Below are 13,244 nucleotides of genomic sequence, written 5' to 3'. Positions count from 1 at the left end.
TATATATTTTTGAAAAAAGAAAAAAGTAAACGAGAATGAATCCTTTTCTGCTTCGTTGATTCAATTCTGGTTCTGCCGATAAATTAAAGGTTTTCTACGATCCCTTCATTTAATTTATTCTTCCATTGTATCTTTAGAACTGGAGATACAGTAATAAACACTTTATTGACTTCCTAAAGAATCACCTATAGTTCAGCTATAGAATGACGCAATTACAAACCTCTTCTTCTCAAAAGCTTTAAATCCCTATTCGCCGCATTTTGGCATCAGAAATTTGTCATTCAGGTGAGAAGAATATCTTTTGTATGGGTGGGAATAGTACGTAGTCTAAATGGACTATAGAGGGATGTTTATTTCCTTACTAAATACTTTGACGTGATAAAGCCATCTATATCGGATTACATGTCTTTGCATATACAAAGAACTTGTTATTAAGGCTCTATTCTTACAGCTTAATGTATTCATAACAATATATCTCTGAAAAGCTATCAGGCCTCCTTTAAACCTTTTACGCTTCAGAGGTGATGAGTTTAGGAAACTCAATAAGAACCAGAGGGAATTATTATGGATATATAAGGACTGTAAACTAAGAAAATGCCAAAGGATCTTGTTTCTGTTCTGCAGTTTGATCAAAGTCACTGGTTGACCAATGTAATAAACATTTTAAGACCGTATATAGCAATTTACAATCCAGAAAAAAATAATCTTATAGACAATGAAATTCGTTACAGTTTTTAAAATGGAGTAAGACAGGGCGAGGGCGCATGTTAACGTGTTTAAAATCAATCATAGATTTAAATATCTACCAGAGGATTTTCAGACCAAGTTCATTCTTATGTTCACTCCAGCAAAATGTTTTTGTTAGAATAAATGATTTTCTACTTGTTGATCACCAAGACGCACTGAATGGAATTTTTGGTACTTGACAAGACAAGGTTGAGAGTTTGTTCCATTCACTATATCATTCCACAACTGAGTTTTGAAGCGAAGGGTTATACACAAACGATTTTATTGGAAACCATTCCAGTATTTATTATTGTACCTTCACTTCTAAGGAGCAAGTGAAAGAATAAATTAGACGAATAGGTAATAGATGAACTTTTATTCACCGAAATTTTCGGAACCTCAATTGAATCACTGTTAGTATAAAAATATTTTAGCCCTACTTATCACTTTTCATAGTACCTAAGTGCACTGATAGTAAGGACACGGTTCCCGGTAGAATACTGAAGCCGAACATCACTGGCTGCAGTTAGTAAGCGGATAGGTGACAACTTTGATCAGGCTGGGTAGGGACAGAGGGAGAGTGGTATCGATCCTCGTTAAACTATTCCACCGAATGTGGGAATCGAATTGTTATCGACCATGTCAACCTTCTGATCACGTTTGGTTCACCAATGTGGGGACAATGTCAACCGTCATCTATGAAAAGGTACCCCGACATAGAGTCGAGTTAACATGTCTTATCTACTACTGAATTGTAATTGTAATTTTGTAGTGGTAGATACCCTACAGTACTCCCCCATCAGAATTATAGCTGTGATAGAATTCGATGAATGAATACCGCTAGTTGAAACATTGCTGTTTTTGTGCGGAGCTGGGAGAGCTGTATTAAGATCACCGTACTTTTCGAGTGCTGAATGTGAGAGGTGTATTAACTTCAAGGTCGTAGTCGCTCCTGTGCTGCCTTTAGCATTCGAGTGCATACGTTGTGTTTGATTGAAACTGAGCAGCAACAGCGTGAGGAAGTGGATAATGTCGCAGACACAAGTAGCAAGTCAACTGTTCAATGTGGACCATCCAACAAAGTCGGCGTTACTGTCGATGTAGGCGTATTCATATCGAAGTGGGCGTTTGTGCTAAGGTAGGCGTGTTCACATCACGTTCGAAGGTCACCAATGTGGGGGGTGGTAGCTGACGACTATGTCAACCTTCAATTGCCTGACATCGCTCTCAGGTCGTCAAGCTACCAAAGCGGGGGCGTTAACCCTTCAGCAGAGGATTAAAACAGTGATGGCATGTCTTCGGTTCATCTTCAGGGATATTTCGCAGACTGTCGTCAATAGCCCTATGTGCAGCTTTTGTGGGACGTAAATAAAGTACCTACCAACCTATCACTTTCTTAAAAAACCTAAAAAAAATATTTCCTACTTTACCAAATCAGTGCGAAAAATTTTAAAATAACTATGTTCGTGATGCAATGTCTAGACTATACCCGCAATATTTTTCAGATTCCTCTAACTGATAGAAAAGCAGGAAATAGTATTTTCCCCCAACTTTTTCGAGAAGTAGTAAGAAGGACTGAAGCCCTTTCTGCATACAGTGGTTTAATTGTTCTTCATCACCTTTCTGTGCCACATAGCCAAGGTACGTAAGTTATATACTTTGTAATGTCATATAATTTTGTTCTGTAAGTAAGTTATTATAAATAAAGGGATAATTACAAAAATAGCGTTAACTCTCCCAAAAATAAACCAATCGCAAGTAATTTTAAATATGTTGTCAGATAAGAGTTGCTAAGTAATACTTCAATACGTAAAGTATTGGTACTGTGATGGAATAGTGTCACCTGCAATGAGCAAAAAATTCTATATTTGATCGCAAGCCAGTGAATTTCGCCGTGTTCGTTTTACTCAAAAATTCAAAATTTCGTGATAATACTTCTCTCAGAAGATATGATTTGATTTGGGGGAAAATTTAATATCCACGTATATTGGCCACTTTTTCCGTTTAATATACTTTGCTTCCAAAATAAAATAAATAGAAAAACTAGGTATCCTATTAAACACTAGAGTGAAGGATACCTTACTAAGTGAGAGGAGGTTAACCTGCACTCCAGTGAAAACGTCTCTTACAAACTCTGAGATGCTTAATTGGAATTTCGCTGTATTTTTGCGTTTTTTATTATTAAATTTAATTATAATCATTAATTTTAATTACATTTATTATTATATATATTTCTGACTTCTATTTTTTATAAAAGACAATTTCTCTATAAATGATAAGAGAAAAAATTCTGTCTATTGCATGATATATTCAGAGTAATTCAAAATAGTTTTCAGTACTTCGTTAAAACATTTGTAACAACGGTTTATATGAAATGAAAATAAAATTCTGAACAGCATTTTGAAAATGATATGGACAATTACCATCACATCCGGATTTCTTATTTAGTTTCTGAACATTTTTCAGCAAACTTGTTAAACGAAATAGTTTTAAAATTTTTTTTCGTATCTGCAGTTCTTTAATTGAATGGTTTGATTACTTCCTACATTTTGTGCATTGTTAATTTATCAGCTAAACGAAGCACTAGGGATTTTCGGAAGGTAGTATTTTCTTTATCAAATCCTAATTACTTACATTAAAAATAGAAATTCTTATTAATAAGGTACTCTTACTGTGTATTAAATTCCCTAAGCTAATAAAGAAAATTAACGCCAACTAGCCAGAAGGTAAAAAATACCTAAAATTTTTTGGTTGAATCGGGTTACGAACCTAACGTGATCTCAGACGAGGAACCAACGCTCTTACAAAAAAACGTTGTTTTTGAAGTTTTTTGAGGTTGACAGAAGTAAAAAAATTTACACCTGAGATAGAAAATAAGATTATGTTTTGCATCAAAAATAACCTCATTAATAAACCTTAATTTCATTTACACCTCACAAAATTAACTTCATATATAACTAAGAACTAATTTTAGTTTAGTTTATAACTAAATTAGTTTAGTTTTAGTATGTTAAATAATTTCAGTTTAGTTTATTTTAATTATATGTATATATCTCAAATATACTTGAATTTTCTTGTAGTTTAGAAAAAATAATCCGTACACCTCAAAAACAACCTTCCTAAGTTTGTTGCTCTAAAGTAGATTTCCCTCAACGTCAAACCAACCTCAAGTGTGAATAGAACAACTTCATACACTTTAATTATACAACTTGGGAAGTTGATCATTTAAAGTTGTGTTTGAAATCAACTTCGAATAAATCTCAAATCAACCTTGACACCTCAAAACAACCTCAAAAATACATTAAATTTTTGTAACGGTAAGTTCATTAACTGAACCACGGGAGTATCAAAGCTGGTGTAATCCTTTTTTTTTCTTTTGTGCACTAGAAAATGCTTCTTTTTAACAACTTAACAAGATGTAGTATATAATACTAGTGGACTGCTCCCCATGCTCGCTAACCCTCGCCAACCCCCGAAAATTGCTACGCAATCTTATACGGTTTGCTTCGCAAACCAAGCTCGCTTCGCTCGCTACTAACTTAGGTACATTGCAAATACACAAAATTCTAAGAATTCAAAACAATCATTCAAATCCATACAAAAAAAAATTTTTTTTTTTAAAATTACATCTTTTTAGTAAGTACTAAGTCATTAAAATAAATTTGAACTCAAATAAATGACATGAAATTCGTTAAACCTATCAGAAATGTGCTATAGTATAAAATCTTAAAGCGTAACAGCACGACTGAAACTCATTTTTCAATGAATAACTAATAATAATAATAAAACAAATAAATTCGTGATATAAATCAAAAATCGTCAAATAAATTCGTAATATCTAAATTCGTGAAAAAAGCGCTTTCGACAAAATACTAAAATAGAGATCTATCGACAAAGACTACGCAATTCTGCCTAGCTTATGCTCTCTCTGGTTATTTCAGTTTCCGACTTTAAAAGCGCTATATGCTGAGTCACCTCAGCTAGATTTGGCATGTGACATTTTTAGCGGCAATCATTGGTCGATTTTCCAGCGTTGCCATTCGGGGAGTTGTAATGAGGCTTTTTTTTGTCGCCGTGTAAGAGAAATATACATATAGATAGTGGCTTCAAAATACAATACAAGATGAAATGTAGTGCCGCAAAATATAAAAGAAAACTTTTGTTCGATACCAAAACTTTGTGTTAAATTTAACGCTATTAAATTTAACGTAAATAGATAAAAATTGCCTTGAATTTGTAAGGTTCTTTTTCTGACATTTAATGCAAGCTTTTTAAAAATGATTGTAAACTGTTTACCTCAAAAAATTGTTCAAATCTCCATACTCCATGTATTCAAACAACATCATGAGTGCTTCCCCGTCAACTGAAACACCATAAAATTTTATGATATTATTATGCTTCAAATTGGACAATAGTTCGGCTTCCCTTTCAAAGTCTATTTTAGCATCCTCCAAATCTGAATCTTTTAAAGTTTTGACGGCAACTAAAGTTGTCGGCTCATCCGGAGTTAGGTAATCCGCTGTCCCGAGGAAAACACGTCCAAACGCTCCTTCGCCCAAAGTTTGAATGAAGCTTATCTTTTCCCTTGCTATGTGAGGGATTTCTGAAGAAAAATATAACAACTATAACAGGTATAGAATGAATTCATAATCATACATTTTATAAATAAGATTTTGTGTAGAAAAATACCTATTAAGCACTTTAAAAATCTTAAAAACAAATAAAGCGCAGAATTTATTATTTAAATATATTAAAAGCAAACATGAAAATAAGTGCGAAAACGTTTTTTAAAAAAAAAGCTGAAATTAATGTCACCATTTGTTTGAACATGCGGCGACAATTTTCCTAAACAACTGTGAAAATAAAATTTTAAATTAACCATCATTAAATATAATATTTTAATTCAGTAAGAAAAAGGTTTAAATTATATGGATATTTTCCTCAGAATCAAATATTTTATATGTAGAATTTTGATTATTTTCAATAATAAATTAATAAAAATTTCGTTTCACTCATTCTCACGTTCTTTTCAATTTTTTTTATTTAGTTTGTAAAAAACGCGCTTTTAAAGTACAAAAAAAAAAAAAAAANAAAAAAAAAAAAAAAAAAAAAAAAAAAAAAATCACGCCACTTTTCATTTTTATACCTAGGTCGTATAATTTCGGATACTTCATTTTCGAACAGTGAGTTGTAGTGAAAGAAGGTTTTTGCGAATGTAGACTGCCCGACATTTTTCCTTTTTGTGGGAAAAAAAATATTTTCGCCTTGAAATGCAAATTCATGATTTTTTTTTAATTCATTATTTTCTTCTGCTTACCATTGTATCACCTTTTGTTTGGGAGATGAAATTTTTGAATCTCGTTTGAAGAAGTTATGAGACTTTGAAACGATTGTTTGCAAGTTAACTCCAGCTAAAATTTAAGAATCATTCTTAAGTCAAAATGTTTAATTAATCAAAATTTTGGCCCCATGGGGACATTTATCCTGATGTTTTGTTTCCTCTTTGAGGATGGTGATACGTTTTGTTTGCAGAAATCAGAAAATGATGGAGACTTGTAATGTCATGATAAGCAGAGCCTCAAAAAAATTTTAGCATTCTCGCTAACCAAAAAATGGTCGAAAGTTTGTGATACAAGAATCCATCCTCACGCGCCTTAACAGGAATTAAATACAAAAAAAAGTGCAAAAAAAAATGTTTATTTTTAAGAAGAAATGCAACCGTTCGATTTTTTGAGCTAAAGTAAAGTGAGAAATACGGGCAAATGTTTATAAATTTTAAGCTAGTGTAAATAAAATTACATTTACTCTTGAAAAATATTTTATTTGACGCTATTTCTATTTGTTTAAATATTTGAGATTTCTATTTTTCAACGAACAAATTCCTTTAGTGTAAAAGAATATTCGCGAAAAGAATTCCTTTCTCATCTCTAGATTTATTGTTTTCTTTATCATTGTTGAAATATGAAGGGCTTTGTTTATTTCAAAAGTTTAAAGTAGAACCAAGAGAATCTTGTCGTTTGCTTGTAAAAAGTATTCAATTACAGGATTCTTCCAAATCTTTTTTATGTAAGAAAAGTGAAAAATAGATCTTGTTTCGAGTATTCAATATTTATTTAAAATGTTGATTTCATCCAAAATTGGATATTCTATGTTGGATATTCTATTGGAAATAATTGTACTTAAAATAAAAGAAAGTAATAATTTAGATTAACTATTCATAATTAAATAGCATCTGGCCTAAAAAATTATTTATAAAAGAAATAAACTAAATAAGTAATACATGAAAGAGATACACGCTAAATTTTCTTCAAACAGGTTGAAACCAACACAGAAAAACAAAAACAATAAAATAGCATTTCAAGTGATATTATTTGCTTCAAATTTCGAAAAAACAGTGCCATTGCAATTTATTTTGAATATTATTCTCACCTTAAATCGCAACAAAGGAAAATTTGATTGATAGGTATAGGCAGACGAAAGTCATTAATACATTTTACAGTATTCAAAATAAAGCTTGATGTATAATTTTTTTTCATAACACGAATTACATCAACAAACATTTTCCCTTAATGAAGCAAGAATTCTTTAACCCTTTCTAGAGGACCACTTTTTAAGTTCAAAGAGCTAGCAGGTTCAACATCAAGTGCTTGTAGCAATTAAAATGTGTAACTACTGGTGTTAAATGTAGCTGCTATTTAAATAAAAGGATTATAAACATACCCAAATTTATTTATATATTTTTCTTTTAAAAACTATTTCAATTAAGAATTGTTGTAAACAGTATAAAATTATAGAGATGTGTAAAAAAATTCATAAATATATGCAGAAATGCATATTTGTGTGATTTAATCGATAAGATCAAAAATTCAATCATCTCCACACATTTTTAAGTTTAGCTAAAGTAAATACATAGCTTGGATATAAAAAGTTCATATCCACCTACTTGGTACAGTATATTTTGTGCTGTAAAAATAACCCCTATATATATGTCAAACTGATACTTAACTATTCAGTTTTTTGTCTCTCCGGTAAAATTATTTCTGTTTGAGATGACCGATTTTCGAACTCATTAATTAAATTGTAATGTTCCACAAAGTTAGTAAAAAAAATAGTTATTCAAAATTTTCTTTATTTTTAGTTTCCTGGGAGTTCCTGGGAATTCCGCTACTTTAAATTGAAAAAATAGTTAACATTTCTTGTTGGAGGATATGAATTTTAAAAAAGAAGAAGTTAAAAGTGTGAAAAAAATGGTAAATAATGACTAATAAATTTATTACTAAACTATAATAGATAAAATAAAAAACAAATGAGTTCTAAGCTAGTGTACTATAACCCATCTTTATTTACAATTTGTCAGGTCTTACGGAAATAAAGTATTTATAAAATTGTATTTTATCTTCTGTAAAATGACACCCTGGTACTTATTTTTATTCCGTTTTGAAGTAGTATGTTTTATTTTTTTCAATGAAATTGTTTTAAAAAAATAACTTATCAACTAAGAAATCGAAACTCATTTTGTAGTCCCTGGCTGGAAAGTCTGAAACGGTCACAAGCACTTCCAATAGTTCTTGTTGTTACCGGAATGAACTACATTTTCTTAATGCGAAATTCCTCCATTGGGTGGCGCTAATAATCATATTGGTTCAAGGTTTGACACGATTTAATTTGATTGATCATATAGAATTTGCGATAAAATTAGATAATCTATCAAATAGAATTTGCGATGAAAAGTTTCTCACGTGATGTAGCATCCTCTTAAGAAGGAATCCAATAAAATTCAAGAAGAATTGTGCCTGCTTTAGTCGAAAAGAGATTTTTGTAAAAATTTAGCCTTTCTAGTGTAAAATTTTTTTTTAAAAATTTAGCCTTTCTAGTGTAACCATTTTGCCGGCCAGGTGGTAGAGCGGTTAACGCCCCTGACTGCGAAACCTTTGGCTGTGGATTCGAATTACGCTCTGGGCATGGATGTTTCTCTCTCTCTTTGTGCTGCCACTGTTGTGCGTGTGTGTGTGATGTGTGAATGTTGCCCACCCTATAAACGGGTCTGTGGCGGTGTGGCGTGGGCAATGCTGCTCGCTTCCGTGACTTTGGTACACAGGTGCCCACTGGGTAACGCTAAATGAGCAACAATTCCGGCGTCTTCATAGGCAAAGATTAAAATTCAGTGCTGCCATTGGAGAAAAAAAAAAGTGTAAACATTTTTTTTAAAATAATTTCAGCTTACCTGTAGTGAATGTTTTGTTGTTTTCTTTCGAATAATTAGGGTTTTCAACCATCTGAGAAGAGTTTAAGGGGATTCTTTCCCTCAAAATTCTCCTTCTTCGACGTAGAAAACACAGAAAAAGCAAAGGTGAAATTCCAACGTTCTGATCCGGAGAATTCCGATATTTTTTCCATTGGATCAGGCAAACTATTCCAAATACCGAGACACAGACTATAGCAACAACACTTGCTGTAAAACCAGTTGATATCTGTGAGATATAAAATTAATTAGAAGAATGTCAGACATTTGATAATCTTAAAATATCTCAAAGTAAAGAAAATGAAATAATACCCGAATGCATCAGCTATAACAATAAAGAAAATGTGAAAAGTATATATTTTAAAATATTCTTATCAACGTAATAATGATGCTACATGGAATTAATGAAGCTTCAATGATAAACGTTTGCGTCATCAAATAATATACTCACTGAATATCTTGTTAATCTATACAAATACGAAAATTAGAAAAATTGTTTTGGTTTCAAAGAACCATTAAATAGCACTACAATAAATTAAGCAGTATGTTCAATGAAATAATACCCGAATGCATCAGCTATAACAATAAAGAAAATGTGAAAAGTATATATTTTAAAATATTCTTATCAACGTAATAATGATGCTACATGCAATTAATGAAGCTTCAATGATAAACTTTTGCGTCATCAAATAATATACTCACTGAATATCTTGTTAATCTATACAAATACGAAAATTAGAAAAATTGTTTTGGTTTCAAAGAACCATTAAATAGCACTACAATAAATTAAGCAGTAAATTAAATTCCGGCAGTAAAAATGTACTATTTCTATTATTTGGGAATGTAAGATACTTTTGACATCTTGTTTTTTTTATCACAGATTGCTTTATTTCAATAGAAATTTATCACCCCCTCCCCAAAGCATCAAAACTTTAAAGCGATAATTTATTACTAACGGACTATAGCTAACAAATCTCAGAAGAAATTAGGTTTCAGAAGAAAAAATAATAATCCAAAAACATAATGCTTAGCATCTAGTTCATTTTATTTTAAATCGAAAGATCGCTTTTTAATACTCTAATATCATCACTTTTTAATACTCTAATAATTAAAAAAAAATAGGTTTGATACAAGCACAAATATAACTATCTGAAAAATCACATTTAAGAATGACATTATAACAACAATATCTAACGACTTTAACAACAATATACACCGAAGAGCCATAACATTATGACCACCCTGCTAATAACCTTTAGCCCTCAAAACTGTCAGCACCTGCCGTGAAAATGATTACACAAGGTGATGCTAGGTAGTCTGAGGTATCTGGTACCAGCGCTCGCCAACTGGTCCTGCAATTCCCTCTCATTGCCAGGGGGTAGCGTGGCAGCACCAATATCGATTTCCAAGTAGGACCACAAATGTTGTATTGGATAAAGGTCAGATGAATTTGGGACCAAGACATGACTTGAAAATCACTGGAATGTTCCTCGACGATTCGACCCTTATGATATGGCGCATTATCCTATTGGTAAACACCTTCCCCCGCAGGAAAAACTGTTGCCATGAATGGGTGAACCTGGTCTGTAACTATGTTCAAGTAGCTAACAGACGACAGGGATTGTCCTATGAGGATTATGGGTCCTAATGTGCCCCATGAAAATATTATTCCTGGGCGAGAAGCCATAAAAACCGGGGTGAGCCCATTGTTATAGATGGAGGGTGGTCATAATGTAATGGCTCTTCGGCGAATATTTTTATATTGATCACTGACATTTACACAAAATAAACCATAAAAAGATTGTATAATTTTATAAAATCCGTGATACATTAGCCATTATAATGTCATGAAAATAAAGAATAAATCAAAATATGAAGTAAGATGACCGAAATTATATACAGATTTCATACAATAAATGTAATTTTGCAATAGAACGATCATATATTCTATTTCAAAATAAAATGACAAAACTTTTTGCTTGAAACAGTCAGAAGAAGATTGAATCCTGAATTTTCATCGGGCAAAGATGCACGATTGAAATTTCATCCCTCTTGTTATACGGAAAGTGGTCAGAAATTTGATGGACGATAAATTCTAACTGGCGATACAATTTCAGTATATTCTGCATCCAAGCTATGATTGAACCTTGCATTTTTTCAGGCAAAGAAATGAATTTGAAATTTAAACTCACTTGCTATGGAATTTAGATTGACCACAATAAAATGTATTTGATGCTATAACGTCAAAAAATGAAGCAGTTAAAAGACAATTGAGCTCAGTAGATTATTGTCAAGCCCAGAGATGCAGTTAGAATTTGAGCCTTTCAACTATTCGAAAAAATGTCAAAATCTTTATTTACGATAGATTAAATTTAGAGATAAAATGATGATGAATGCCTCTTGAATAGTTAGGAAAAAATTTAACCTTGTATTGTCATTACGATTGAAGTTGGTATGCTAAATGTTTGCGCAATTCAAAATTTGAGCTCTCTATAAGGAAGCAGTTCAAATTTTTCTTGTCGATTAAATTCTATTTGGTTACAAAAAAAGAAAAATTCTATCAGAAGCGATCGAGAGATGATTAAACCCTATTTTATTATCAGATACGTACAAACATTAGAATGAAATTTGAGTTCCCAGGTTATTCGTAATGTCATTTTTAATTTTTTCTGAATTAAGTATTTATTTAAGAAAACAGCGAAACTTATTTTAAAAACTTCTTCTCAAAATATTTCCCATTATATATTTGTTATCGCAAATCGCAATTTAATCCATATCCATTTACACGACAATGTTCCAAAAATGGAACATGGAATTTGAGTTGTAGTGAGCAAATAAAGTTTGAGTAATATAATTTTTCATACATTTAAAAACTACATTATTAAGTATTTTTTTGCATTCAGTTTTGTTCCATTTCCATAATTATTTGTTTTTTCATGAATTTTAGAAATTTGATGTAATTTGTAAATTTTTATTCTGCTTTTAACATAATTTGCGATAAAGCGAATTTCCAAGGAATCGATTTACGAATTTTCATAAACTTAAAAGTGGTTTTTCAATATGTTCTCTGCGATGGCATTGAATAGGTTCTTACCAGTGATAATTTTTATTTTCTGATTCTTGTTGTTTATTTTGTTTCCCTGATAAATTTGTTGTTATCGAGTGGGTTAAAGAAGAGTGAGTCCTTGTTCTATTTGTCTAATTGCAAATTTTGCTCAATCTTAGAATAAAGAACAAGATTAGCTGTTGCCACTCGCCACGTGGCGACTAAATAAAATAAGATAACCACCAATAAATTACCAGCATTTGTCACTCCCTACCCACTGCCTCATTTTGTCATTTGTCACCCCATCCTCAACACTTCTTAGTTCCTGGAAGTGCACGCACATCAAGCGCATAAAAACGTTTATTTTTATTAACTTCCGTCTATTTTTTAAATAATTGTTTGACGAGTTCTATGACAATTAATTTCCTATAAGGAATCTTTAAATAGACTAAATTTAAGCGTAGTAAAATTAAATACAAACTTTTTTTTCAACAATTTAATTAAGTAAAAGGATTTTTTATTTCTTTAATATCATCTGATATATTCTTCAATGACTTTTTCTACTCCTTTTTATTGACAATTTGTTTCAACATCTTTCCAGACGTGGTTAACTTTGCTTTTTATTGAGGTCGCAAAGTGGAATGAATTATTTTCGAAAAGATACTTCTCTAAGAGTAGATTGATGTTTGATTTTATTTATTTTCTGAAAGACGAAACTGAAATAAGAAGGCAAGAGCAGTATTTCGCTTTTGGCGTAGCACCCGTACTAAATGACAACGAAGCACGAAGGAGAATGACAAAAATATTAAATAAACCCCCAAGAGCAATATCCCCTCTTCCTTCACAAAAAAATAAAAGTTTTACAATGAAATTTCACAAAAAAGGGCGGCATGGATCGAAGGAAAAGATTTATCTGAAAAAGCAGATATTGAAAAAGATGTATGTAAATGATAAAAAAAAGAAAGAAATAAAGAATGAGCAATGAAAGAATACAGAGATGATAAAAGCTAGGAGCAGCAGTTTCAGAAATTCTATCATTAATATTTTATTTTTAATTACGACGCTTAATTTTCCAGAGCTCGTTACTATATTTCATTCTGTTACAGAATTGATTGTGAGAAAAACAAGTCTAAAGTCGAACCTATTATAGTATGTTCGTTTTATTTTTTTAATTTTTATTTTTCTTTAAAACACGATATGCTAGAAAGGAATGACATTATAACAACAATA

At 31.3% G+C, this 13,244-nt stretch overlaps 1 protein-coding gene across 1 annotated transcript in view; it reads right to left on the bottom strand.

The window, feature by feature from the left end:
* LOC122271468 (NT-3 growth factor receptor-like) overlaps positions 1-13,244 on the bottom strand; it is a 187,862-nt gene that overhangs the window by 17,837 nt on the left and 156,781 nt on the right. The window contains exons 10-11 of the mRNA XM_071183472.1: positions 8,951-9,197; positions 5,023-5,329 (exon numbers count right to left, since the gene is read on the bottom strand). Of these exons, the coding sequence (XP_071039573.1) occupies positions 5,023-5,329; positions 8,951-9,197 (554 nt within the window). The remainder of the gene's footprint in view (positions 1-5,022; positions 5,330-8,950; positions 9,198-13,244) is intronic.

The sequence above is a fragment of the Parasteatoda tepidariorum genome, chromosome 7, assembly GCF_043381705.1.
Source record: "Parasteatoda tepidariorum isolate YZ-2023 chromosome 7, CAS_Ptep_4.0, whole genome shotgun sequence".
Lineage (NCBI taxonomy): Eukaryota > Metazoa > Arthropoda > Arachnida > Araneae > Theridiidae > Parasteatoda > Parasteatoda tepidariorum.
The sequence above is the reverse complement of the archived record's forward strand: the minus strand, read 5'-3'. Positions and strand labels throughout refer to the sequence as shown.